The 24,192-nt window shown below is 36.3% G+C and overlaps 1 protein-coding gene across 1 annotated transcript in view; it reads left to right on the top strand.

Annotated features, from left to right (window-relative positions):
* Window positions 1–24,192, top strand: part of TTC3 (tetratricopeptide repeat domain 3) — a 66,839-nt gene that overhangs the window by 23,075 nt on the left and 19,572 nt on the right. Inside the window, exons 16-30 of the mRNA XM_010580335.1 lie at window positions 3,650–3,710; window positions 6,685–6,751; window positions 8,778–8,915; window positions 9,951–10,031; window positions 10,738–10,850; window positions 13,108–13,234; window positions 14,810–14,932; window positions 15,120–15,221; window positions 15,907–15,999; window positions 16,707–16,771; window positions 17,977–18,113; window positions 20,355–20,669; window positions 21,304–21,567; window positions 22,012–22,058; window positions 23,755–23,811. Coding sequence (XP_010578637.1) covers window positions 3,650–3,710; window positions 6,685–6,751; window positions 8,778–8,915; window positions 9,951–10,031; window positions 10,738–10,850; window positions 13,108–13,234; window positions 14,810–14,932; window positions 15,120–15,221; window positions 15,907–15,999; window positions 16,707–16,771; window positions 17,977–18,113; window positions 20,355–20,669; window positions 21,304–21,567; window positions 22,012–22,058; window positions 23,755–23,811 — 1,790 coding nt within the window. The remainder of the gene's footprint in view (window positions 1–3,649; window positions 3,711–6,684; window positions 6,752–8,777; window positions 8,916–9,950; window positions 10,032–10,737; window positions 10,851–13,107; window positions 13,235–14,809; window positions 14,933–15,119; window positions 15,222–15,906; window positions 16,000–16,706; window positions 16,772–17,976; window positions 18,114–20,354; window positions 20,670–21,303; window positions 21,568–22,011; window positions 22,059–23,754; window positions 23,812–24,192) is intronic.

Below are 24,192 nucleotides of genomic sequence, written 5' to 3'. Positions count from 1 at the left end.
AAATGTGGGAAAGGTTGCGAAAGAAGAGTCAAGATGAATTTGTTGAAAAGATGTTATGTGGTAGGATAGTAAAAAAAGAAGAAACTATAAAGTGTTGAAGGAACTTAATGCAGAAAGCATAAATCAGGGAAGGGTTTTAGAAGGGGAAATCAAGCTCTGGAAGACAAATAGTTTTGAGAAACTATGCGTAGATGGTGGGAAGGAGCAAAATATGAGATGCACGGAAGCCATAGGGAATTTTGAATGAGTTTGAAGCAAGTGACAGCTAAGTGAATCCAGATGTTTTCCTGAGCAAGAAGATGTGGTCCAAATAGTAGTGGAATCGGATGATGCTTTATAAAACAAAGTTTGATTGGGGCAGTGGAAAAGATCAGCAGCAACACGCCCATGGGGTGACCTGCCCAATCACCAATAGCAAACATAGCACTGTAAGTGATGCCCTGACTCCAGTGGACTGCCAGGGGTACTTGGTGTCCAGCTCACTGGGCAGCAAGACCAAATCGTGCAAATGTCTTTTGATGCGGGTAAGAGTTGTGCTGCCCCTCGGCTCCACCAACAGTAGGGGATTTGAGAGAACCGTACTTTACATGAATAATGTGGGCAGCATCCTGCTGCCCATGTTGGTCAGGGGGCAGGGTGTTGGCAGTCTGTCTGTGCTGCTGATACTGGTCAAGGGCAGGGTGTCTGCAGTCTGTCTATGCTGCTGATACTGGTGAAAGGGCAGGGTGTCAGAAGGATAGCTGACTTCTAGAGGTTGAGGAGGGAAGAGGGATAATGAAAGGCTGAATGTTGGGAGAGAACTGAAAATTCTTCTAGGCTAAAGAGATCATAGGACTATGAAATGTTGTGTTGAACATAGTAATTTAAGAAAAACCCGTGCTGATTCCGTGATTTTTTTTTTGTTCTTCCTCCTCCTCCTCTCCCCCTCATACTCTGTCAGTACTGATGTAGAAGAAAATATTTGATTTGGCTTTGATTTGAAAGGAGGAGTTACGCTCTGAATGACTAGCTGATATCGAGTTTACTGTGGGTGGGGAAGAATAGCTTTCTTTTTCTTAGCCTTTGTTCACTTAAAGGCTTAAGACTTGCAGGAGATTCAATGTAAAGGAACTTTATGACACTGTATCTTATCTTAAAGTTACCGTCCTTTTTAATTTCAGTTCTTGTCTGCATGTACTATTTTTTTGAGCATGTGTACATTTCTGTTAAGTATCTTTGCTCACTCCTAATGAGAATGTCTAGCAAAAGCAATACTACTTCTACTAATATTTTAAAATGTTTGTGGGGTAAGTGAATCATGTTTGCTGTTGAATTAATATAGCTCCTTAAGTATTTTAACTATAATTCAGCAGGATTTGCTTGTTACTTTTATTTAAAAGAATTTTTTAAAAATCTGAATGTAGTATCTTTTTACGTTGGGTGGTGTATGGGAATAGTAGTTTCTGTAGAAAATTTTTCTGAAATAATTTTTGTTGAATGGCTTTTAAAATTAGATCATTCAATGAAAAAGTAGGGCTGATTAATTCTTGCTTTTGATGGCGAGAGGGAAGGCTTGTATTCCTTTATCTTCATTAAGATTTTGTTTTGAATGATAGATTGATTCCTTAAGGGAAAGGAACCTATACAATGAAGAAAAGGTAATATATCTCTGTCTCTAAATGGTTAAATGATGATATGCTTGAAGTGTTTCCTGGCTTTCAAAAGGATTGTTGTTTTCCATCATTTAAATGTCTCTGTTATGAGGAATTTGTGATGATTATTAGTGTAGCTTTGGAGTTTTTAATGCATATGAACTGTTTCAGCAGACACCTATTCAGACTTCTATGGGACAGTTTCAAGAAATGGTTCACGAAATAGTTCTGAACACGTTCAGTCTTCATGATGCTTGATTTTTGTTCTGATTAATTTAAATTTTATGTTATTAAGTAGTTCTTAATGAAAAATTACTTCTGGCACAAGGCAAGTGCAGAGGCATACGATTTAACTTGAGAAATGAGTACATGAGACATCCCACTGGCTTGAGTGAGATTACTCAAATGCATAGATTTGTATTTTTCCACAATCAGTGTCTTCCAGTATTTTGTATCTAATTATAGAAAATACTTCTCTGAGTATCATGAAATAAACATTTTTAAGCATAGATAGTTACTGAAACTTTATATATAAAATTAATAACTCATTTTTTCAAATTTGATTTTATGGTAGTTCAGCATAAGCATAATAATAAATCAAGCAATATTTAATGATCTAGGTAGCTGTACCTTATGTTTGGGTTCCAGTGCTCAAATAGCTTGAATCCCAGTGCTGGACTGTATGTTGTCTGTGTGATTGTGTCCAATATTAGGAATCCACAGTTGCCTCCTAAACTACTTCTGAAAGATTATAGCTGGAACTATCCCTTCTTGGAACAGGTAGCTGAGGCTGGAGGCGGCGTTCCTGTATGCATTGTAAAATCCATTAGGTTTAGCTAGCAAAAATATCTGCTGCTCTGCACTCCTTCAACTTACCATGTGTAATAAAGAACACCTGCAACATGTGATGCTCAGCAGTTCTGCAGCTGAATTCGTCAGCTGCTTGTTGCTTCTTTACCAGTCCAGAAATGATACTTTTTGCCTTGCTTGTCTAACCGTCCGGTTACTAGAAGACAGCTCTCCCATAAGTGGACTTTGTCACTGTTGCTGTTGAGTCATTAATGTCTTGTAAAGTTCTAACTTAAAATTCTTGAAAATTAAAAACCTCTCGACTTAATAATGAGTATGCATGTGCACATTCGGATGCCTAATGTTATGTTTTAATTCGGCAGAAAACGGTTGAGAGATTATTTTGCAGTTAATGGCATGGCTTCCTGGTTTTGACCAATTACAATAAAGTATTAAAACATGTTTTCTTCCTTTTTACTAACGAATTGTTTACTCTGCTTGTAGAGCCCTGTAACTAATCAACGACAGTGTTAGATCTCTGAAGTTGTAAAGTGTATTAGTAAAGTTTTGTGTTAATGTCAAAAACTTAAGTTTCAGAGTTAGAAATTAATCAGTATCACATGATAGATTCTTTTTTCTCTTTGTGATCCAGTATTTCCACATCATCAAACACTTTTATTTTGTAATCAGGGACATTCATCTTGATCTGACTCATATGTTTACATTTCTAAGATTAATGTGGGTTGAACTTAACTCCTTTAGCAATGTATTTCTGAAGTAGCAGACTTTCTGTAAAATTTCTGTAGTCAAACATCCATAGTGATCTATTATTCCCTTTAAAAATTCTAGTTATCAACTAATAGTGAATACAACTGTGGTTTTGTATAACATACTGATTTCTTCAGTTTGGAGTCCACTTTAATAGTTGTTACAATATTATAGAGTCAGATCATATCTTAACAGAATTTTAAGGTTCTTCTGTTTGTCTGAAGTATCTTTTGCCCTTTATAGGATTAATAAATTCCTATACTATTTCATAAAAATAATATCAAATTAATGCTGTAACACTCAGCGGTGGCTTTTTGAAAAACTTTCCAGTTGTGTTAGTTTTCAATATTGTAAGTGTTTAAGATCTATTAATTATAAAGCAAAATGTGAGTTCTGAATGCATTTTTTTCCTTTTTTTTAGGTGGTGATAATTTTGTTTGAAATACTTTTTCTCATTACAGGTCAAAGTCATCAGAACAGAGGAAGACCAAAAACCAAACCTGGTGACTCTGAAAAGACGAGGTAAGAAATTTTATTTATTTTTTAACCTATTATTATTTTGAGTTATTTTATGTAGCACTTAAAAAGGAGTTAATGCTGCTTGCTCTTTGCTAATTGCTTTGTTTACATTGTTTACATACTCTTCAGGATACAGTTCATGTTAAGATAGCTGATTAGAGTTCACAAAATTCCAGTTTTCATGAAGAGCCCAAGTTTTATTACTTAGAAACTAAATATTTTTCAAAGCTTTTAGTAAATGAAGGCATAATTTTAATAACTGCTGTTTAAAAACTGTTGCCCAAAAGCAAGTCATACAGTATAACCATAACAAAAAAAGTTTTTCCTTTACAGCAAAAGATAGTAGGAATCTAGTTCTAACACCACAATGTAACTCAAGTTCTATCTTATTTTCAAGGCCTCTTTGTACTAGTTCTACTGTGTACCAAATAATTTTTAAAACTTCTCTGATACTTCATATGCTCAATAAAAAGAAGAGGTTTGACTGTGAGGAAGGCATTTTAAGTCAGTCTCAGAACTGAATACTAGAACTTGGAGCCCTTTAGTTGTTGTTAGACTTGAATTTTCACTTGAAGCATATCCGTGTCTAATTTTAAGTACATGAATACTCCCCGTAGAACATGCTGAATGTAAATGAGTATGTTTGATGGTTTGGGGCCAAAATTAAATTAGTTGAGATAAAAAGCATTATAGATTTTATGGACAAAATTTATGCTTCCATCTGTGTCCTGGATTCAGCTGGGATAGAGTTAATTTTCTGCCTAGTAGCTGGTACAGTGTTTTGGATTCAGTGTGAGAATAATGTTGGTAACACTGACGTTTTAGTTGTTGCTAAGTAGTGCTTATCCTAAGTTAAGGATTTTTCAGTTTCCCATGCTCTGCCAGCAAGCAGGTGCACAAGAAGCTGGGAGGGAGCATGGCCAGGACAGCTGACCTGAACTATCCAAAGGGGATATTCCATACCATAGAATGTCATGCCCAGTATATGAACTGGGGAGAGTTGGTTGGGAGGGGCAGATTGCTGCTCGGGCATCGGTCAGCGGGTGGTGAGCAATTGCATTGTGCATCACTTGTCTTTTCTGGGTTTTTATTTTTTTGCTGTGTTTTTTTTTTTTGTTATATTCCTTTTCATTACTATTATTATTATATTTTATTATTATTATTATTGTTAGTATTACATTTTATTTTACTTTAGTTATTAAATCGTTCTTACCTCAACCCACGAGTTTTACTTTTTCCTGATTCTCCTCCCTATCCCACCGGGAGAGGGGAGGAGTGAGCGAGTGAGCAGCTGCTTGGTGCTTAGTTGCTGGCTGGGGTTAAACCACAACAATCTGTTGCAACATTTAAAACAAAATTTAACAAAAGAAATATTTATTTCCAGTGATACTGGGGCCAACATGCTCCACACAGGTTTGGGAAATTGCTGCCTTTATAGGTGATTCCATATGCCAATATATTTCCTCATCTAATAGATAGTTAAGGAGTAAAGGACTGTTACTACTAACTTATTTATAAGTCATCATTTGCATCAGTCACCTTATTGCTTATGGACATGCAAAGATGGAAGCTTTCAGTGTTTTAACCTGAGCTGTGAAATTAGACAAATTAAGCTCTGACTGTACTTTCTTGCTTGTATACTTCTTTAGCTAGTGTTTTTTAGTTGTGTTTAGAATGATTAAAACCAGATGAGGGGTACAGCAAAATAAGCTGTTTACATTGATATAGGAACTTTTCCATTAAGTGATAATTTCTAAAGGCAGATTTTTCATGTGGAAGAGTCCAAGCCTCTAGGAAATGTCAGAGCTGAACCTGATTATTTCCAGTTCTAATCTAAGTGTTACCACAAAACCTGCCATCTTTTAATCTATATTTATTATAGTGCAATCCTTTTGTTTTTCCGTAACTCTCTTTGAATACCACTGTAGCTAGGACAACTGAAACTTTGTCACAGGAGAGGTCATTTATGTTATTTAACTGGGTTGCCACTGAGTTCTTTCTCCTTTCACTTTAAGAGGGGGGAAAAAACGTTAGAATTCACTGTGGGAACAAATCCTTTTTAAAGTAACTGAACCATCTACAAAATTGCTTCTTTCATGGGGAAGTTTATTAGACCTATAAAAAACCATGCTATTTCTCAACAAATGAGGTGCGTGGTTAGTTACAATCTTACCTCCATTTCTGTAATTAGCAGGTTGCTTGGATTCCAAAAATCTAGGGAATCCTCTGACACTGTAAAGAATTTATCTCAGATGATCAGTGTTTGATGCCTTCAAATGTGGGACAGAACTGAATGTATATTAGCAAATGTATATAGCAGCATTAAGCATTGACTAGCAATCTTAGCATTCAGAATTTAGAGTATTAAGCAAGACCTTGCCTCTTCATTATACTTTCTCCATTCTCTACTTGTGCATGGTGTTTCTGCTGCAGTAGTGCAAGAGCTGGGAAGAACAGCTCTGTTCCTCTCTTCTCTGCTCTCCCTGCCCCCACTATGCATAGTTACTGTATGGACTTGATTTTTAAGCAGTGGTTGTGCTAGGACAAGCAATCTTTTACTTAGGAAGAGTAGAAAAGGGGAAAGAGGCCTAAGCACCTTCTTATACTGCTGCCTTTGGTATAGGGAAGTTCTCTAGTCACCTATCACAGCCCTTCATAAAATCAACTCATCTGAGAATAAGGTGGAAAAGATAAAAAAACATAAATAAAAAGATGGAGAAGAGTGTTCTTCAGCTACTTCGCTGAAGCCCTAGTGATTTTTGAGCCAGAAGTATATGAACTGTATGAATAGTATCATAATCCTTGATAGTGTTATAGTACTTGTTATCGCGATTGTGAAAGTGTGCCATAACAATCTCTAGCATGTAGGCAAATGTGATGTAGTTGATAAAGGTGCAGAAATTTCTGTTTCTTGAAAATAAGATTACATATAAAGTACATGTACAAACTCATGATGCCATTCTCCTGTTATTTGTAGAGATCACCTTGATTTGAAGATAGAGTCTAAAGCTACCCCAGATAAACTCTTCTGTACTGTGCAGCAGGTAACTGGGAATTCATTAGCATACCACCTTAAGTGTAAATGACTTGTCACCTTTTAGTAACACTGTCCAAAAATGTCGGTTCATTCAAAAAATTAATACTTCATGCTTAGCCTGACTTGTATCGGGAGGCAAAGATTATGTGATTACACTGATTTATACTGTCTTGTTGCTGGTAGTCTTCTTTTGCTTCTCCTCCTTCCCTTCCTGTAAGACCTCACGCTAGAAATTAGTGTAACAGAACTCAGTGTTGTCATAGAATAACTTAGCTAAAACCGTAAGTTAGTAGTATAGCTCTCTTGTGTCTTAATTTGTAAGAAAACCCACAAAAATCACTGGGAATCCTTCAGGGATTTATAATACCCTTCCCAAAGTTCTGACTAAATATGTTTGCCTGTGTTTGATACATACATTTGGAAAAAATCATAGAACATTTTGTTGAATGGCTGTTTAAAATACTATACATTCATAAATTGAGAATTGTCCTCGGGTCTTCTCCACAATGAATGATGAGTATCCCAAAGTTCTTGAATGAAGTCATGGGGACGTACATAATTAATCATTTCCACTCTGTTAATTTGGGGAAGTAGGTACCAGAAATCTCTATTCTGATGGCATTACTACTATAGAAAGTAACGTTTTTAGTTGGCTTAATCAGCTTCATATGTCATGTAGCTTAACTTTTAGCTTAACATTAAATTAATATAATTTGTTCTATTCTGTAACTATATGCTCTGACAGCATTACCTTGTGTCAGTAATTCTAGGAAATGAAAATAAGCCTTAATCATTTTTTCATGAACTTTATTTCTGCATTTTGGTCTTTCCTCTATCTATTTGTAGTTTCCACTGTCCCTGCCACTTTTGTTTATAACTGCCATTAGATCATGGGTATTTTCTTATGTTTGTCCTTTTTGGTCAGTTGACAGGATGAAGACAAAATAAGATCGGCATTCATAGATGCTTAGGAAAACACATTCAGGACATGCATTAAATTTAGTATGTCAAAAGCCTAATTCAGTTCACAGGAATGCAATTAAGTACAGCATTAGAATAATGTTAAAAAAAATCAGGCAACTCGAAAGTTATGTTTCATTCTTCCCAAACCTTCCCGTTCTTTCAGTTTTTCCCTGCTCATGACCCTGTCTTCAGAATCCCAGGCTCAAATGTCAACACGGGGGGGGCGGGTGGCAGGGGAAGGGGCAGTTAACAAAAAGCTTGTAAAGCAGGATTACTTCATAGTGAAGATTAACTCATACTGAAATGAGTAAGTGGCCTAAAATACACAGGTGGGCCTCATTATTACTCTTTGTTTTTCGCTTGTGATTGCAAGAGTAAGTGTTAGAGGAGCTTCTTAAATAGTCAAATTAATTCTACCCTGGCACAATGATTAGCTTCCCAAAGCTAATTTTATTTTAGTGTTTCAACAGATCAAGGGAATCGAAGTTCCTTATTCTGCAACTGCTTGTCTTGATTTACAGTCGTACTGCTGGAAATTCCCTGCAGGCTTCAGGAAGTATTTGTAGTGAAAGGCTAATACCATAATGCGTTCTGAAACCTTCTAGCATTAAGTATTAACCTGGGTCAAGAGAAAGCGTAGGCAGGAGGAAATAGTTCTCAGGTTTTTCAAAAATGTTTGTACACAAAATAGAGTGTACAAGTGAGGAAAAGTGTAAGTCTGGGGTGGGGTTTTTTTATATGTAAGAAGGATTAAAATGATGCTTGATCTAAACTTGAAACTTTCTAGAGAGGAAAGGATCTAAACTTAGAACAACACCTAGATTTTTAAGAGATTAGCAGCAGTAGGCCCATGAAAATCTCAAGTTTTTAGAAGTTGAATTTAAAACAGTGTTTTATAAAAATGTACCTAATTTGCTGCTTTAAAAGTGAAATTGTGATAAAACTGTAGGAAGTACAGAATTTCAACAGTTGTCTGTTGGATAAGTATTTTAACAAATAGCTTGCTTGCTTTAAAAAAAAAAAAAAAAAGCTGTTTTCTTTTGGACTTACTGTTTTCCTAAATATTTTAGATGGATTTAACTATGTTGCCAGAAGAGGTTAAATCCCTTGTTCGTGATGGTTATACAGCCTTGATGGACCAGCGGTGTCACAGTGCTGAACAAGCTTTTTCACAATTGTTGAGCATTCTAAATCCTTCAGAATTAAAGGTAAACTGAGAGGAATAACTTAGTTTATTACAGTAATTGAAGTTTATGCTTTCAGTAGTGTTTCATTCTTTCCTTCCACCAAAACAGTCATTATTATTGAATTGTTGCCTGTGATGTTGACTACAATGCCAAGTGTATGCCAAGGAACTTACAAATGAGAACAGGATAAAAAAAAATGATAGTAACATAGGATGTATGTTTGTAATGTTCAGCATACATGTGCATTTCTAGATGCAATCTAAAAAATACTTACCAAAATAATATTCTCATAAGAATAATACAAGATACTCTTATCAAATATCTTATTTGATAAGAAACTGTTGTCCATTGTCAGCTTAACCTTTATTTATAATAATGTAGGGAAAAAGAATTTATATTCTTCAGGTCAGATGACTCTCTTTGACAGCAAATACTGTGAAATTTTGTGTATATGTATCTAGCCTATCAGCCATTGACCTGTTTCTTGTCCTAGATTTCTTTAAATTATTCTACTTAATACTAAAGTTTTGCATGACAATGTGTGTGCACATACGTTGCTGTGTTTCAAGCTCCCATTGTAGTAATGGCTGTTGCAGTGCCAACAAGTCTGTCCAAGCAAGTAAGGCACCAATCCATCTGGAATTGTGACCTAGTTTATTAGGAAGAAAAAGGTTGAGAAAGGGGTTTTTAATTTTAAAAAAAGAAAAAAAGCTGCTCAATTCTGAACATGAAATATAGCAAAGACACACTGCACTGCATGAGGTCAACATAATAAGGTCTGCAGTTACAGCATTTCTAAAAGCAGACCTTTCAGGATGTATCACGTTGAAATATGTAGGGGTGCCAAATGACCAGTAGTAAAGGTATGTAGTTAACCATCACTTTTTATCTGAATTGTAACATAAATCTGGGTAGAGGCTATGATAAGAAGGGTGAGAAGAGACTTTCCTAGCTGTGTTGTAGTGAAGATCTTCAATTCACAGTAGACAGTAATGTTCTAGTTACCAGCAAAGTGTTTTTGTGCATGCTACTACTGTAATTTGACTCTATTTGCAGCAACTGAATCTTCGTATTATTAATTATGTTGTAATCATCTATGGACATGCCACTGCTCTTCTTGGAATAGGACAACCTGAGGTATGACATCAAGCCACTATATTGCTTTTATTCAAAATTCTAGTTCAGGTAGTTGGCCATCCATTTTTCTCTCTTCTTAACAAATATAAAATGAGCAGGGAAGGAAAGCTTTTGTCACATTTTAGAATCATACAGTTTAGTATCTGTGACTAGATCTTTAATGGTTTTGGATAAATTAAGCTACCAAATAAAATTTCTTTTTAAGCTTTCAAATGAGATTCTTAAGTATTAATGAAGTATAGTTAATTATTTTTCTTCTACTTTGTTGTAATGTGGTTATGCAGTAGTCTTTCTGACACAAACATTCTGTTTCTAAAACAAGAGAAAGAGAATGCTTTAGGTTCTGGAAAACACCAAAACAGAAGTGTGGGTTGTTTGGGGGTTTGTTTGGTTTTTTTTTCCTGGAGTGTTTAAAAATATTCAATGTCTTACAATGAATTTAAAAATGTCTGGGTGTTTGTAGCTCAGTGAGCTCAGTCATTTAATTTCACTATTTCAGAGGGAGACTGTGTTTATAGAATAGGTTTCTTTTTTTAAAAAAGGGAAGCCTTTGTGATCATAAGATTGCTTAATTCCCTTTACTGTTCATAAGACTGATCAAAGAATAGGGCATACTGACCCACTCTACTGGAGCAAAAAAAGGAGAGGAAAAGTGAAAAGCTTCTGGCAAAGTGTCACATATTTTTGTCTTAAATTTATTTTGAAGGCGTTGACAAAGGCTGAAGACCAGTTTAAGAAAATAATTGAACAGTACCAGGAAGAAAGATTTGGTTGTTTGGCATACTATGGAATTGGAAAAGTATACCTCAGACAAAACAGGTTGGTATAATAGAAAGCTTCAATATTTGGTACACAAAATATTTTTCATTTGAGAAATGATGTGTGGGGTTTTTTTAATTACACTTAATCACTAAATTTGTGTATCAGACTGATTTATTACAACTTTAAGTTTGTTTCTGCAAAGGATGTAATGGAAGCTGCTGAATCAAGTGAACTCTGGGACACAGGGATATGACCGACCAGCACAGCCTTGTAGTGGAGGAGAGCTTATAGGAGAAGGGCAAAACCGATGATCTCACGGAAAAATGTATCATAAAGAAAGCTTAACTTATCTCAACACCAGGGAGACTGGAAGGTAACCTTGGTTTTAGATAAGGCAGCTGCAGCAGTGAGTCATCGGGTTCCTGAGACAGATAGAGAGTAATGTCTTCCTGAGCTAGCCAGACAGCATGGGGAGGGGGGGGAGTGTATACGTGGCTCAGCCAAACATGAAGTGCGGAAACTGGACAACTAAAAAACTTGAGAGCAAAGGGCTTGAGCTGGCTTCAACTCGGGTATTCCTGGCGGTATTCCTCCCAGCGTCCTGACGGTGAGCATATAGAGACTGGTAATGGGAATCATTTGTATTTGTATAATTTGTTTGTATTGATTCAACTGTGTGTTGCAGTTGCTATGTTAGCTTGTGTTGTGATTTCAGTATATTACTGTATTGCTCTACTTAATCAAAATCCCCTGTAATGCCTGTGGTGAATTGACCTTGGCTTGCTGCCAGACCCTCATCCAGCTGCACTCACACTCCCTCTTGTCAATGGGAGAGGAGGAGAAAATAAGATGAAAAAGCCCAGGGGTTGAGATAAAGACAGGGAAATCACTTGCTAATTATAATCATAGGCTATATAGACTCAACTTGAGGAAAAATAATTTAATTTATTGTCTGTTAAAATAGAGTTGGGCAGTGGGAAACAAAGTAAAAAAAACAAAAATCACCTTCCCCCTACTGCCCCTTTATCCCAGGCTTGACTTCACTCCCTCATTCCCAACTCCTCGACCTCCTCCTCCCCTAAGCTGCCCAGAGGGTGAGGAATGGGGGTTGTGATCAGTCCGTAACAGCTCCTCTCTGCTGCTCCTTCTTCCACACACTCCTCCCCTGCTGCAGCATGGGACCTCTTCAGAAACTGCAGTTCCTTTGGAGCACATCCACCTGCTCTGGCAGGGGTCCCCCATGGCTGCAGGGTTGGATACCTGCTCTGGTGGGGTCCTCTCCAGGGGCTGCAGGGGAATCTGTGCTCTGTGCCTGGAGTGTCTCCTCCCCTCCTCCTTCTTACCTTGGTGCTTGAATGGTTGTTTCTCACACTTTTTTTGCTTACTCCTCACAGCTGTGCAGTATGTTTTCCTTTCTTACCCATGCTTTCTCTGAGGTGCCACCATCTTTCCTGAGGGGCTCAGCTGTGCCACGTGGTGGTTCGTTGGAGCCAACTGGAACTGGGGCAGCCCTGGTCTCTCCTCACAGAGGCCACCCTGCAGCACTGGTCCCCATACTCCAGCCCAGCCTTGCCACGTAAACCCTATACTATGCCAAATAAATCAAATAAGTTTGATATTAAACCTTAAACCCTCTTCATGTGGAATAACTGAAAGCACCTGGTCAGAGAGTGTTGGATGCTGAGAGGGGATTCCTCCTTCCACAGCCACAGCATAGCCAGGTGCAGTCTGAGACTCAGGAGCTGTCTGTGTCCCTGTCTCATGGATGTGGCTTTTGTTTTCCTTGGCAGTTTTGACCGATAGTGAGGCTGCATGTGTGTCCCAAAGAGGTGCATACACAGACACACCAACACAGCTGGCCACCCAGACTAGCCCAGGCAGAGCAGCTCCCATGTATAGTACTACCTGAACTCATGTAAAACATAAGTATAGGTAGCAGAGTCCTGTGCCTCCTCCCTGGCTGATCAGGGTTGAAGATCACTTGTGAACATATGCATGCCCTCACTCTCTGACAAGCACACCCACCACATTCATGGATCCCTTGAATATCAGTGCACGCTCTCACTCTGCCTCATATCTGTTGCCTGGACTCTGGGCCCCTTACCCAGGCTGGCTTACTGGCTCACACATTAAGTCTTTTATACTGAAGAGTCCTTAAACAGATAATTTAATGAACCAGGTGCTCTTTCATTCCACATAATCTTACAGTGACCTTTTTTTTTTCCTTGGATCATAAAATTAATTGTGGAAGTATTGCAGGCCATGTAGAAGTTAATCATATATGATCTGAACATGTACCTGTTTCAAACTTCAGATTTTCCGATGCACTCGATCAGTTCATAAAATCACAAACAATGGTTAATCACAAGATTGTACCTGGAGTATTAACTTGGCCCACAACATCTCAGGTCATTGAAGAGACACGAACAGAGAATTTACAGGTATGTTTTAAAAAAAAAAAAAAAAAAGGCCTAAAAACCTGTTCTGTCAAATGGCCTTTCAAAAAAATAAAAACCTTGTCATCCTTCTCCCTGCCTGCCATTGTCAAGGCCAAAAAGAGATGGGGGGGCAAAACAGAGGTTTCAGCCTGGAGCAGCCAGTGCAACTGCTGCTGCTCATTGTCAAGGGTGTTGTCAGCCCCAAGAACTCTTCTTGCAATGACAATTTTAAACATGTGGGAAGCATCCCATTTACAACACAAGGGCAGGGGCTCTGTGTCAGGCTCTATGCTTGGGTATTTCTACGTAATAATATGGTTCTAATCTGCTCCAAGTGTTTCATAATGTGTTAACTTCTTAGTTGCATGTTACCAGACTTTAGGTAGATGTGAATAATATACACAACGTAATGCTAGAAGAACTGGTTAAAAATTTTAATTGGCAAAAATGTGAAATTGAAAATTGCAGCAGTGGTGCTATATTTAAAACCAAAAAGGAGAGTTTGACCATGTGGTTCTTGGTCGATGCAGTGGGAGTTGTATGGTAAAATTCCCTGTTTGACTTGAAAAATCTAACTTGTGGTTCTGACGCTACAAATTGCTTTCTCACACTGAACAGCTTTTTTTTATTATTATTACTATTATTATTGTTTTTAAACTATAATTGAGTCACTGCTATTTGTGTAGCATTTCTGGATAAACCATGCTGTGAGAGGCAAGACGCTTGAGCTCCTCTGCACAGAGGCAGTTTGACACAGTAGAACTTGCTAGGTTATTCAGTGTATGAACTTGGCTATACTATACTGACCTGTTTCATTTCTGGTAGAAACAGCAGTGCTGTTGTTTTTGAAACAAAAACTGACCTAACGATATCTCATTGACTCCCAGCTGACACCACAGTAGTCTGGCCACTGTAATACATCAGTGGTCTGGGACTTCTGGAGAGCATAATGCAAATATCTGAAAGGCTGTAACTGGTGGTCTGTTTGTTTCTAATAATGTTTTATTAATCTGGGCTCAATGCCAATCCTGTGGGATTTGAACTGACTTTGCATAAAGCCACTGTAATGTCTTTACCTCAGATGCTATTCTGGGAGAACTCACTAGCTCCAGTGCAGGGCCAGGTCTGAGCTGTCCTTGGGAATGTACTTGATCGTGTAACCCAGATCCCAGGTGAGGCACTCCTGTAATGCTGGGAAATGGTGGAAATGAGCAGACACTCCATTTTCATCACGTTATCGGAGTAATCTGGCTCGTCATTTTGGCAATGGAAAACTTACTGTATTCTCATGCGTTTGGAATTGGTCAGCATGTAAAACACTGGTCCAAGATAAACCTGCATGCAGGGAAGCTATGAGTACTGAGCTGATAGCAGTTCAAATGAGCTTTTGAATATTTTGCCATAAAAGGACAATCTTCCATAGCTTTCACTAGAAAAGAGTTATTCTTTTATTATTAGTCAACTGCTGTTCAAAAAGAGATGTCTGTTTCATTGCAGAGTTCCCTAGAAGTTTGTAAGCATCTACTGAATCTTTTCCTGGTTTCTGTGCAATCTCTTACACGATTTTGTGTTTCTCAGTTGATTTTAAAGAATTGTATTGAGGAATGCAAGTTCCCTCCAGAACCAGATGCAATTTGTCGGTATCAGCAATGCCATGGCCACTCCAAAATCCAAATATTTTTTACAGACCCGGACTTTAAGGTAAATTCTTAGTTTAAAAGGGTTTGGGAAATAAAACTTCGTGTTTACATGTTTTCTGCTCTCTTTCATATTAAAGAGCTATCTGGAACACACCATCTTATCCTGTCTACTGTTAAGTTGTGCACTGTTTTCTGTTTGTTTTTTTTTTTTTTTAAGATGTTAAATTCATACTTTTTCTCAATATTAGGGTTTTATACGTATTACTTGCTGTCAGCAATGTAGAGTGGAGTTTCATATCAGCTGTTGGAAAAAGCTGAAAACAACAAACTACAGTGATAAAAATGATAAGGTAAGAGCTGTGTCAGACTACAAGCATCTTATTTTTTCTTTTTTTAGTCAGGATTATAGCATCCCTTTGGTTTGTGGTAAGTGCAGTGGTAGAGCCTGATGTTCCACCTGCATGACAGTGGCAGGAGGAGAAACAGGAAAGAGGACTCTCTTGCTAAATTGACATGCAAGCGTGGATAAAGCTTACTGTTGTCTACAGAAGAAAGGCCTGTCTGTGTGAAGGCTTAGTATGCTTAGCCTGTTTATCTTGCATCATTTATGTCCTTCAATATGGAAGTTTTATTCCTTCAACTTGCTGTTGAAGCAACAGTTTGACTTTGAGTATGCCTAAAGGAATTTTATAAAATTCCTTTATTGGCAGTCAGTGTAAAATGAAGGGAATCCAGACAGAGTATGAACTTATAAAAGGATATTCTTAAATTTGACTTTTGAATGTGAAGTTGGAGGAAGAGGGGCTTTGCTATAGCTTTGGGAATAACACATATATGCCACAGATCTAGGATCCTTTTGATTCTCAGTCCTTGCTAAATCAGCTGTTGCTTGCTTTCCTTATCCAGTAAGAGTTTAGGACTGTGCTAGCTTTAATTACCTTGGTCACCTCAAATTAAGATACTGTAATCTGTATAAGAACATAGATTTTGTATGAATTTAAATGTCTTTGTTGTGTTTATCATTTTCTCCTACAGGATTTTCTTCAAGAACTGTGTTTCACTCCTGATTGTACAGGCCTTATTTCAAAAATAGTTATTTTTAGTTCTTCTGGTCTGGTAAAATGTGAAGTAAGTAAATGTTCATATAAAATATTAAAATAATCTTTAAAATATTTACTCTTGTAATGGAGATAAAGTGAAGATGAGACTGTAACTGCAAACTCTTAAGTAATACGCTATCTTAACTACAGAATCTGAACATTATTTAGGAATATTAATTGCCTGTTCTCTTCTTACCTGTTCTTCTAGTAGAGTAGGCGCTACCTTATGGTATTCGTTAGAATTGTCATGGATGGGAACTGGAGCTTCATTTTATATTTAGCTTGTGCAATGTGAAAGGAACTGTTAGTTTAACTCAGAGCTAATCTTGCTAAATGAATTAATTGCATTGGAAGAGTGCTCTTACCTTCTATAGAATCACAGGAAGATGGATATGTCTGCTCAGACCAGTATTGGTCTGGGAGAAGCAAAAAAAAAATTACTGTGAAGTTTGCTTCCTGCCCACTGGTAAAGCAAAACAGCCTCCAGTTTTTCCTGACTTTGTGTTATCTTTCAACTTGTCTTTTCTGCAGATAAAGATGTATTTCTGTATACCAAGATGTAGCAGTAGAAGATAATTTAGGTAGACCTTCATGAGGCTTATGTAGGCTGCTTTATCTCTTTTGTAGTATTAACTTTTGATGCTTTGGAAAGCAGTAAATGTCCTTGGGTTTTTAGTACAGCAATGTTCCATTGTAACCCAAAATTAATTAATATGATATCACTTATTTTGGTAGTTTGAACAAAAAATCACAAAAGCCAAGGAACCACCAAGAGCCAGTATTAAACAGAAGTGTTCAAGGTAAGCTCTCTACTGTTTAAAACTAAGTTGAATCAATTTGAGAACAAAAGAGGTTTCTCTAGGATTGGTTTTCATGCCTTTTTAAGAATTGCTAAAATATCACAAATACTTTGGAAAGCCATTCTTGCCCTTTGCCTCTGATAAACTAAAAAGTCTGGTAAAATATGTTATGATTCAATTATAAAAGCATTTAAATTAACTTGTAAAACAAGACACAGAGCTACAGACTTATAACATGAGCACAGGAGGGTATTAGCTAGTATTGCTGAATAAATTATTGGTAGCTCTCTAGTGGTTATACAGTTCTTCAAAAACAACATTTTCAGTTTGGTCACAGGAAACTGTTTTCAAATATACAGCGTATGAATTGATGCAAATCTGATTTTCCACACCTCTGTGTTGAGGGGTAAGTTGTCCATTGCACCATTGACTTCCCAGCAATTTGAACCACTAGTATTTGAATATAAATTGCTGCAGTCATCTTTAAGTCTTTATACCTGAAACCTTATTTCATTGTGAAATCTGTGGGCAGGGAATTCACCTCTGTTTTCAGTCTGAGATTGCAAGCTTTGTTCTATGCCTTCCCCTTGCTAGAGGGAAGAAACTCAGCAAGATTTTTAGCTGGATGGGAGAGGTATTGCTGTGTGGCATAAGTTCAAGACCACTGTTCCACAGCATTTACTATCTAACCAACTTTGTGTGAATGTTTAGAAAGAAATAAAGACTGCATATAATGATGCTATTTCAGTTGTTGATGCATGTACTTTTGACGTAACTTTTACACTTTTGGGCAAATAAGGTTATAAATAATGAGGAATCATGATGCGAGGATAAACAAAATTGATTTTTAAAAGTTAAGGAAATCCAAGTGTTAGTACGTTATTCAAAATGCTGAGTTATAAATTAAGAAACAAACTGATAGTATTTCAGTTAATCCTAATTCAGACATCATTAATGGGAGTAAAAATTATTGCATCTTGAGATATCCTTACACTTACTTGATTTTTATGAAACTTCTGTGAAATTTTGTGGTCTCTTAACTTCCAAATGAAAACTAGCTTTATTATATTTGTACTTTTCAGCATAATATGTTATAGTAGAATGGAGCTTACAGCTATTGTAAGACATGGAAAACAACTTAGATGTGCCTAACTCCTTTGGCAACTTAACTAGTTTTAGGCTCACCACTTAATTGCTTTTTTCAGTCTTAGGAAGTTAAAAATGAAACAAGAAAAAAAACTACGAAGAAAGCATGCACGAGAAGAGACACAGAATTCTGCTAAGAAGAAAATAGAAGAAAACCAGATGGGAAATGGACCATCACAATACAGTGATCACAGTGGTATGTGGAAGTATAGGTTATTGTTTTAAGTTATCATGAGGCAGCATCAATAGCATTCTGAATGTCCTAAGTGAAATTATAGCAGAATACTAATATTGAACATGATTCCCCCCCCTTAAAGACTTGCAGTTTTACTTAAGAATATTTTTATTTTGGTTCTATTTTTAATTTCTAGATAACTGTAAGATGTTAGTGTATGTTTGAGTTCCTTGTAGAAAACCTATATTCTTGCTTCATTGGTTCACGAAGAAGCAGCCTGAAGAGAGCAAAGTCTGAAATTTCAAGTTTATCCTTTTAAAAGAAAAAGCTTTGTGCCTGACAGATTAGGACACTGCTACAGAAGAAAAGTAACTCCATCTCAGATAAAGAAAGATATCCTAACTGCAGTGACTTGAAATGTGTATTTCAGAGGATTGGGGAAAATAAAATACTTTAACCTATAAGAATGTAGTTGGTTAACGCTTCAGCTTTTGTGTTCCAGTTACATTGATCTGCAGTGTTCTCTATTTCAGAGGTGTGAACTTCCACTGCATTTTGTATTAGGGCAAGCTACAGTGCAAGCAAAAATGAGTGATTTTTTTTAAATTAATTTTTTTTATTTTTGTCAGTATTAACTTTAAAATAGTGCCCATGTTAATTTCCTTGTAGAATTTAATTTTAAATACTTTGCGGGCACTTTTTCATCCCATACATGCCATACTCAGAGTTCTCCAGAACCCTGTTGCCTGTTCAATGGCATATGCTGGCACTTTCTCTATAAAACGGTCTCGGGTACTAATGTTTTAGCTTGGGTTTTTTCTTACCCATTTTATTTGAGGACGGTCCCTTCTATTAGCACATTAGATTACTATTTTTGCTTCCATGTGGTTTTCTAAAATCACGGTCAGTTGACTTTGTGTTGTTTTTTTTAAATCTAGGCTATCTCCTTTCCTATGGCTTATCTTTAGTTCTGGTCCTTGGATCCACTGCAGGTCACTCCCATGTGTGTGACTTGACTGTCCCAAGTGCCCTTAAAACCTCTAAGAACTAAAAATGCCTTTGGTGTGACAAAAACACTCACCCTGCAGTACTGCGCATAAAAGTTGGAACACTGACGCAGGAATATGCCAACACGAAGCAACTTTAACACAGTTCTGCAAAAATCTGTGCATTGGTGTTGGACAATGTTTTTAATGTGTCCTGAGTTTATAATAAAATTGAAGTCTTGCATGTCTTTGGAGGCAAGCTAGCTACTACCCTGTTTTTTCACTTGGGGAAGTTTTGTGAGGAAATCTTTCAAAAGAACATCTAATTCAATCTCCCAAGCTGTCTGAAAGGTTGAGAGGCCATTTTCAGGGGAGAGCTAGATCACAAAAGAGGGTTTTGGTTTTGTTTGGGGTTTTTTTGGTTTTTTTGTTTGTTTGTTTTTATTAGCAGCCATAGCTACCTTTAAATAAGAACAAATCTGCTTGTAAATTGGAGAGGAGTGCAAGTGAGACGAGCACTTGTTTTTAGGCACATTTGTAACATACAGAGGTTTTTAATGCAGACTTCTGCAGGATAAACTTGGGCATGGCTTATACCTGTAGAGTTCATTGAATCTGTTAGTATGCTTGGAATTGTTTGTTACAATGCTGAATTATTCTAGGTGTAATATGTAGTGCTTTGTTTTTAAAAAATTCTTTTCAGATCTACATCTTTTGGCTATGGTTGCTATCAGTTAAGCTCTGAAAGTGGCATTCTACAAGTGTGTGGTCTTGAAGACTAATGAAAGGTGAAGGCTGATACAAGCCAGTAATCTTTTTCACTCTTGTTCTGCAAAGAACCTGTGGCAGGGTCAGGGCAAAGGTTTGTTACTAGGTGTATATTTGGAAGTGTGCCTTTGCTCTGAGAACTGATGCTTGGGGTAATTCTGTCTCTGCATCAGGACTGGCATGCAGCCCACACAGATAAATCTGTATAGACCATTGCTTGACGCTACTATTACTGGCAGGTAATTTTTTTTTTTTTTCTGAAATGTAGTTAAGGTACTAAGGATTGTTTCTTTGCGTAAACCAAATTTAAAACAATGTTGTGTCAAATTCATAATGCTAAGGCTAGTTTATATGGAAGTTATCTATTCTGTAATTTTCAGTGTTGTGATAAAGCAAATAATTAACACCGCTTAGTCCAAATAATCTGCACTTTAAAGTTGATGTTTTTAATTGTGGTAAACAGACATGAAATCTTGTTTTGTTTGGGTTTTTTTAAATGCCATTATAGGTTACCTTCAGGATTTATATGCTGGTGATCGAGTCCTGCAGCATATCAGTCGAAATGCTGAACAAATAAAAACAGCTGTTCATGATGCTTCCAAACTATTAAAGGAATTACTTTCATGGTTTGTAATCAGTGAGGAGGATTACATGTCATATTCCAAAACTAGTAGCATGTCACATGAAGTGATGGAGCAGCTCATCGGTTACTTAATTCAGGAAAAAAACAGAGTTAAAACAAGAGGTTTTATCCATGTGCTGAGTGAGCTCGAAGAAGTGGATCCCAAATTACACAAATGGCTGAAACATCTTAACAACTTGGGTAGGCTATATGTTTATGTAATAGCAAGTAAAGCATTATAATGTGGGCAGGGCTTTGTCTGTGAAGGAAAGAGAAAATTGAACAGATCTATTTTTTTAGTGTCTTTGAATTCCAGAATAGGCTTAAATAATAATATTTGTATAAATTATTTGTTTCTGGAAAGTAAATCATGGTGGGATTTTTGTCATAAAAGTTTAGCTGACTGTATAACTTGGAAGTAATTTAACTTGATGCTCTTTAGTAGTGTTGCCTTGCTGTGTAGTTTTCTACTGAATTTATAATTGGGTGACAGTAGAAGTTTGTTTTTGCAGGCAAAATGGACATAAGATGCCAAAACTTTGGACAAGATTTGGGTTCTTAATTCTATTCTTTTTGCATCCATGTCCTTTAAAGAATTTATATAGATTTCTCGTACAAACAATAATTAGGTGTTGACTAAGAGTAAAATTTATATAAACTCCATTTATCATTTTTGTTTGCATTTTCAAGATATGAAAGGTTTTACATAATCAGTTTCAGCTACCATATATTTAATTTCTAGAACAAACTGTTCCTTTTTGAAGAGGAATATCACACTGTAAGCACTAAAACTCTGAAGCTGGAATGAAATTTTGGGGTTTTTCATCTCTTTTAGGTCTGACAGCTACAAAGAACTTTCTCCTTCAATATGGACAATTTTTAAAAGAGCTTGACCTTGCTATTTTAACCACACTCTGGAATGAGAAGTATGGTAGTAAATTTGACTATGTGACAACTAGTTCTGAAGACAAAGAAATTCGTGATTATTTCTTAAAACCACCCCTCGAGAAAACTCGTTGTTTTATATGGCTGTTAGAAGACAACAGAGAAAATTTTCCATTTCTTCATCAAGCATTAGATGAATTCTTTGATAAAATGGGTAAGTATGGAAAGGTCACTATTCTTACCAGCATTGTATTTTGTCTGGTTTTATAGTACATGTGATGGGCTCTGTAAAAGGCTGAAACCTCAGCAAGCTACTAACCACCTCATTATATGGGATATTCGGTATTCCGTGCTTAAAAAGGCAATATGACCTCAAAAGCCAAGCCACCCTATTTTAGGTTACATTCTACTGTTTTGTTTCATGTGCCACAACCAGCAAGTGAGTTTACCTTTATGCATATATGATGTCCAACCAAAATAAGTATTCATCTTTCAGTTTAAGCATAAAGATTCTGTAGCTACAGTTTTTAAGATGCTTTGATGGTATTGGATAAAGGATTATAATAATTATTACTATAATTTCATAGCTCACAATTAAAAGTTCCATAAAATATTACTATTTCCATTTATGAACATGACTTTGTTATCCTTTCAATAGATGACCCTACCATTATATTAAAGAAGCAGGGAAATGAAAATATATCGGTAAGTGAACTTACTATCTATTTCGTAGATGTAACTACGTAGATAAGCTCAGAAACAAGTATCTGCTTGGTGTTTTAAAAATGTGCAAAAGTAGAGAGAGACGTGCATCTCTTAGTTTATTTTACATCATCATCCTTCAAACCTGATCAGAGATTTACTCTCTTGTTTTATTTCCCCCCCGCCCCTTTTCTTAAAGCATTTGAAGACTGCGTACCATTTTTCCTAAAATTCTGTCAGTAAAATACTTGTTGGATTTTCTCTTTAGTTAAAGCACAAACCAACAAGATACCTTTTCGATTATGAGCATTTCAAGGATGCAGATGAGGAAGTTGTAGTGAAAGTGGATGAGGGTACACTGATATGCTGCATCACCCCCTTTAGACAGGGAAAATAAGGCAAATAAGGTACATGGGAATAGCATTTACATATTACTTGATAACAGCAGTTTGGTGTTAACTTTAAAAAAAGTGTCTCTGAAAGTATCATTGGGGAATATAAAAACAAACAAAAAAAGTGCCTGAGGTACAAACAGAGAGACTCTTACTAACTGTATTATCTGTGTATTTACCATGGCAACTGAACTTGAAGCATGATTCTTCCTTGAGTGTGCTTAACTTGAATCTGCATAATTTTGGACACTAATTGTACTATATATTTTACAGTCCAAATGAGAAGGTGGTATAACCCAGCTTCATGTAACCTTCAGATGTCGTTAAATTGTAAGGCTAGGTATTTGGCGTTTGTTCTGCTAATAAGCAAAGTAAATTTGAAGTGAGTTAGACATTTTGCATTTGTTCATTACAATTTATAGGTGCTTTTCAGATTTAACCCATAAGTTTTAAAAGTGTACCTCATTCTGAATCACTTTTTGATTAATATCTTAATTAAAATCCGTTCTAATTGGCAGAAGTCTATTAGGTATTTTGGTTAATTATGTGTTTGAGGCACTCGCATTTAAAATTATTCTAGCCTGCAGATAAATTTATCTGTACAAATCCAAGATTTACTTTTGATACATAATAAAATTTCAGCATTAGTGAATTAACACACACCTTAAAAAAATGTGAAATTCTTTGCTTTTTCATTTCATGAATTGGAAATCCAAGAATGAAATGAAAGCCATTACCATGAAACTACATCTGTTTCAATGTTACTTAAATCCTAAAATAGGCTGTTAGTAATTTACTGTTAGCAGAGTTATGTTAATCTATAATCACGGTCCTATTAAAAGGTGACGATGCATTTTAGTTCTTTCGTCTTTGCATATCTTAAACTGAAGTGACCAGAACATTTGACAGTTCTGTTTGCTGCTTGTTCCCCCACAAAACTGTGTTGTGTGGGATGTCACAACTCTTTAAATATGCAATTTCAGCTATAAGTAATGAGTAAGCATCTGAAATACTAAAATGATAGAATATTCTGTTTTTAAAAATCAATGTTCTGTATGTTTAAAAAGAAAAATAATGAAAAGGAACAAAATGGATAAAGTCTTGCAAACCTCTGTTTCTTTTTGTGTTTTTCACCTGAGGATGGAATAGAGAGGGATAAGATTGCATACTTCACCTTGTAAATCTTGCTGGTCAAACAGAATGAGAATTTTAATGTGAAACTTTTAAAAATTTACACATTGGTTTTGGAAATGCATCATAATTTTATTCTAATTAAAAAACCAGTGATTTTATTTTTTCTGTTTCAGACTAATGGTATCAAAGTTAAAAACAAAAACAGGAAGAAGAACTCAAAAGACTTGAGGGTCAGTAACTTTTTAGCTGCTTGCTACAAATAGTTTTTTTTAGAATTGCTGGTGTTCAGATGTACAGAGGCTAAATACCTTGTGGAGACTCTTTCTTGAAGTAGTTTTTCCTGGGGTAGAATAATGCTGTTAAGACTCAGTACGGTTTTGTTTTGTTAAAATATGAATTTGTCAGTATAAAAGGTATTTCTAAACTTGGGGGGGAAAAAAAGTTATTTATGAATAACTGGCTCTGACTGGATACCACAGTCTATCCACTATCTTAATTCTGAAGGACTGTTTTGATCTTCATTTGCCATATGGAAAGAGGTGAATACAGTATGCTGACTGCACTATGTAATTAATACTTCATGCTCTGTTTCGTTTTGCGCTGACAAATAG

This window comes from Haliaeetus leucocephalus, unplaced genomic scaffold (assembly GCF_000737465.1).
Source record: "Haliaeetus leucocephalus isolate CR32 unplaced genomic scaffold, Haliaeetus_leucocephalus-4.0 Scaffold702, whole genome shotgun sequence".
Classification (NCBI taxonomy): domain Eukaryota; kingdom Metazoa; phylum Chordata; class Aves; order Accipitriformes; family Accipitridae; genus Haliaeetus; species Haliaeetus leucocephalus.
Note: the sequence above shows the minus strand (reverse complement) of the source record. Positions and strands in the feature narration are given on the sequence as shown.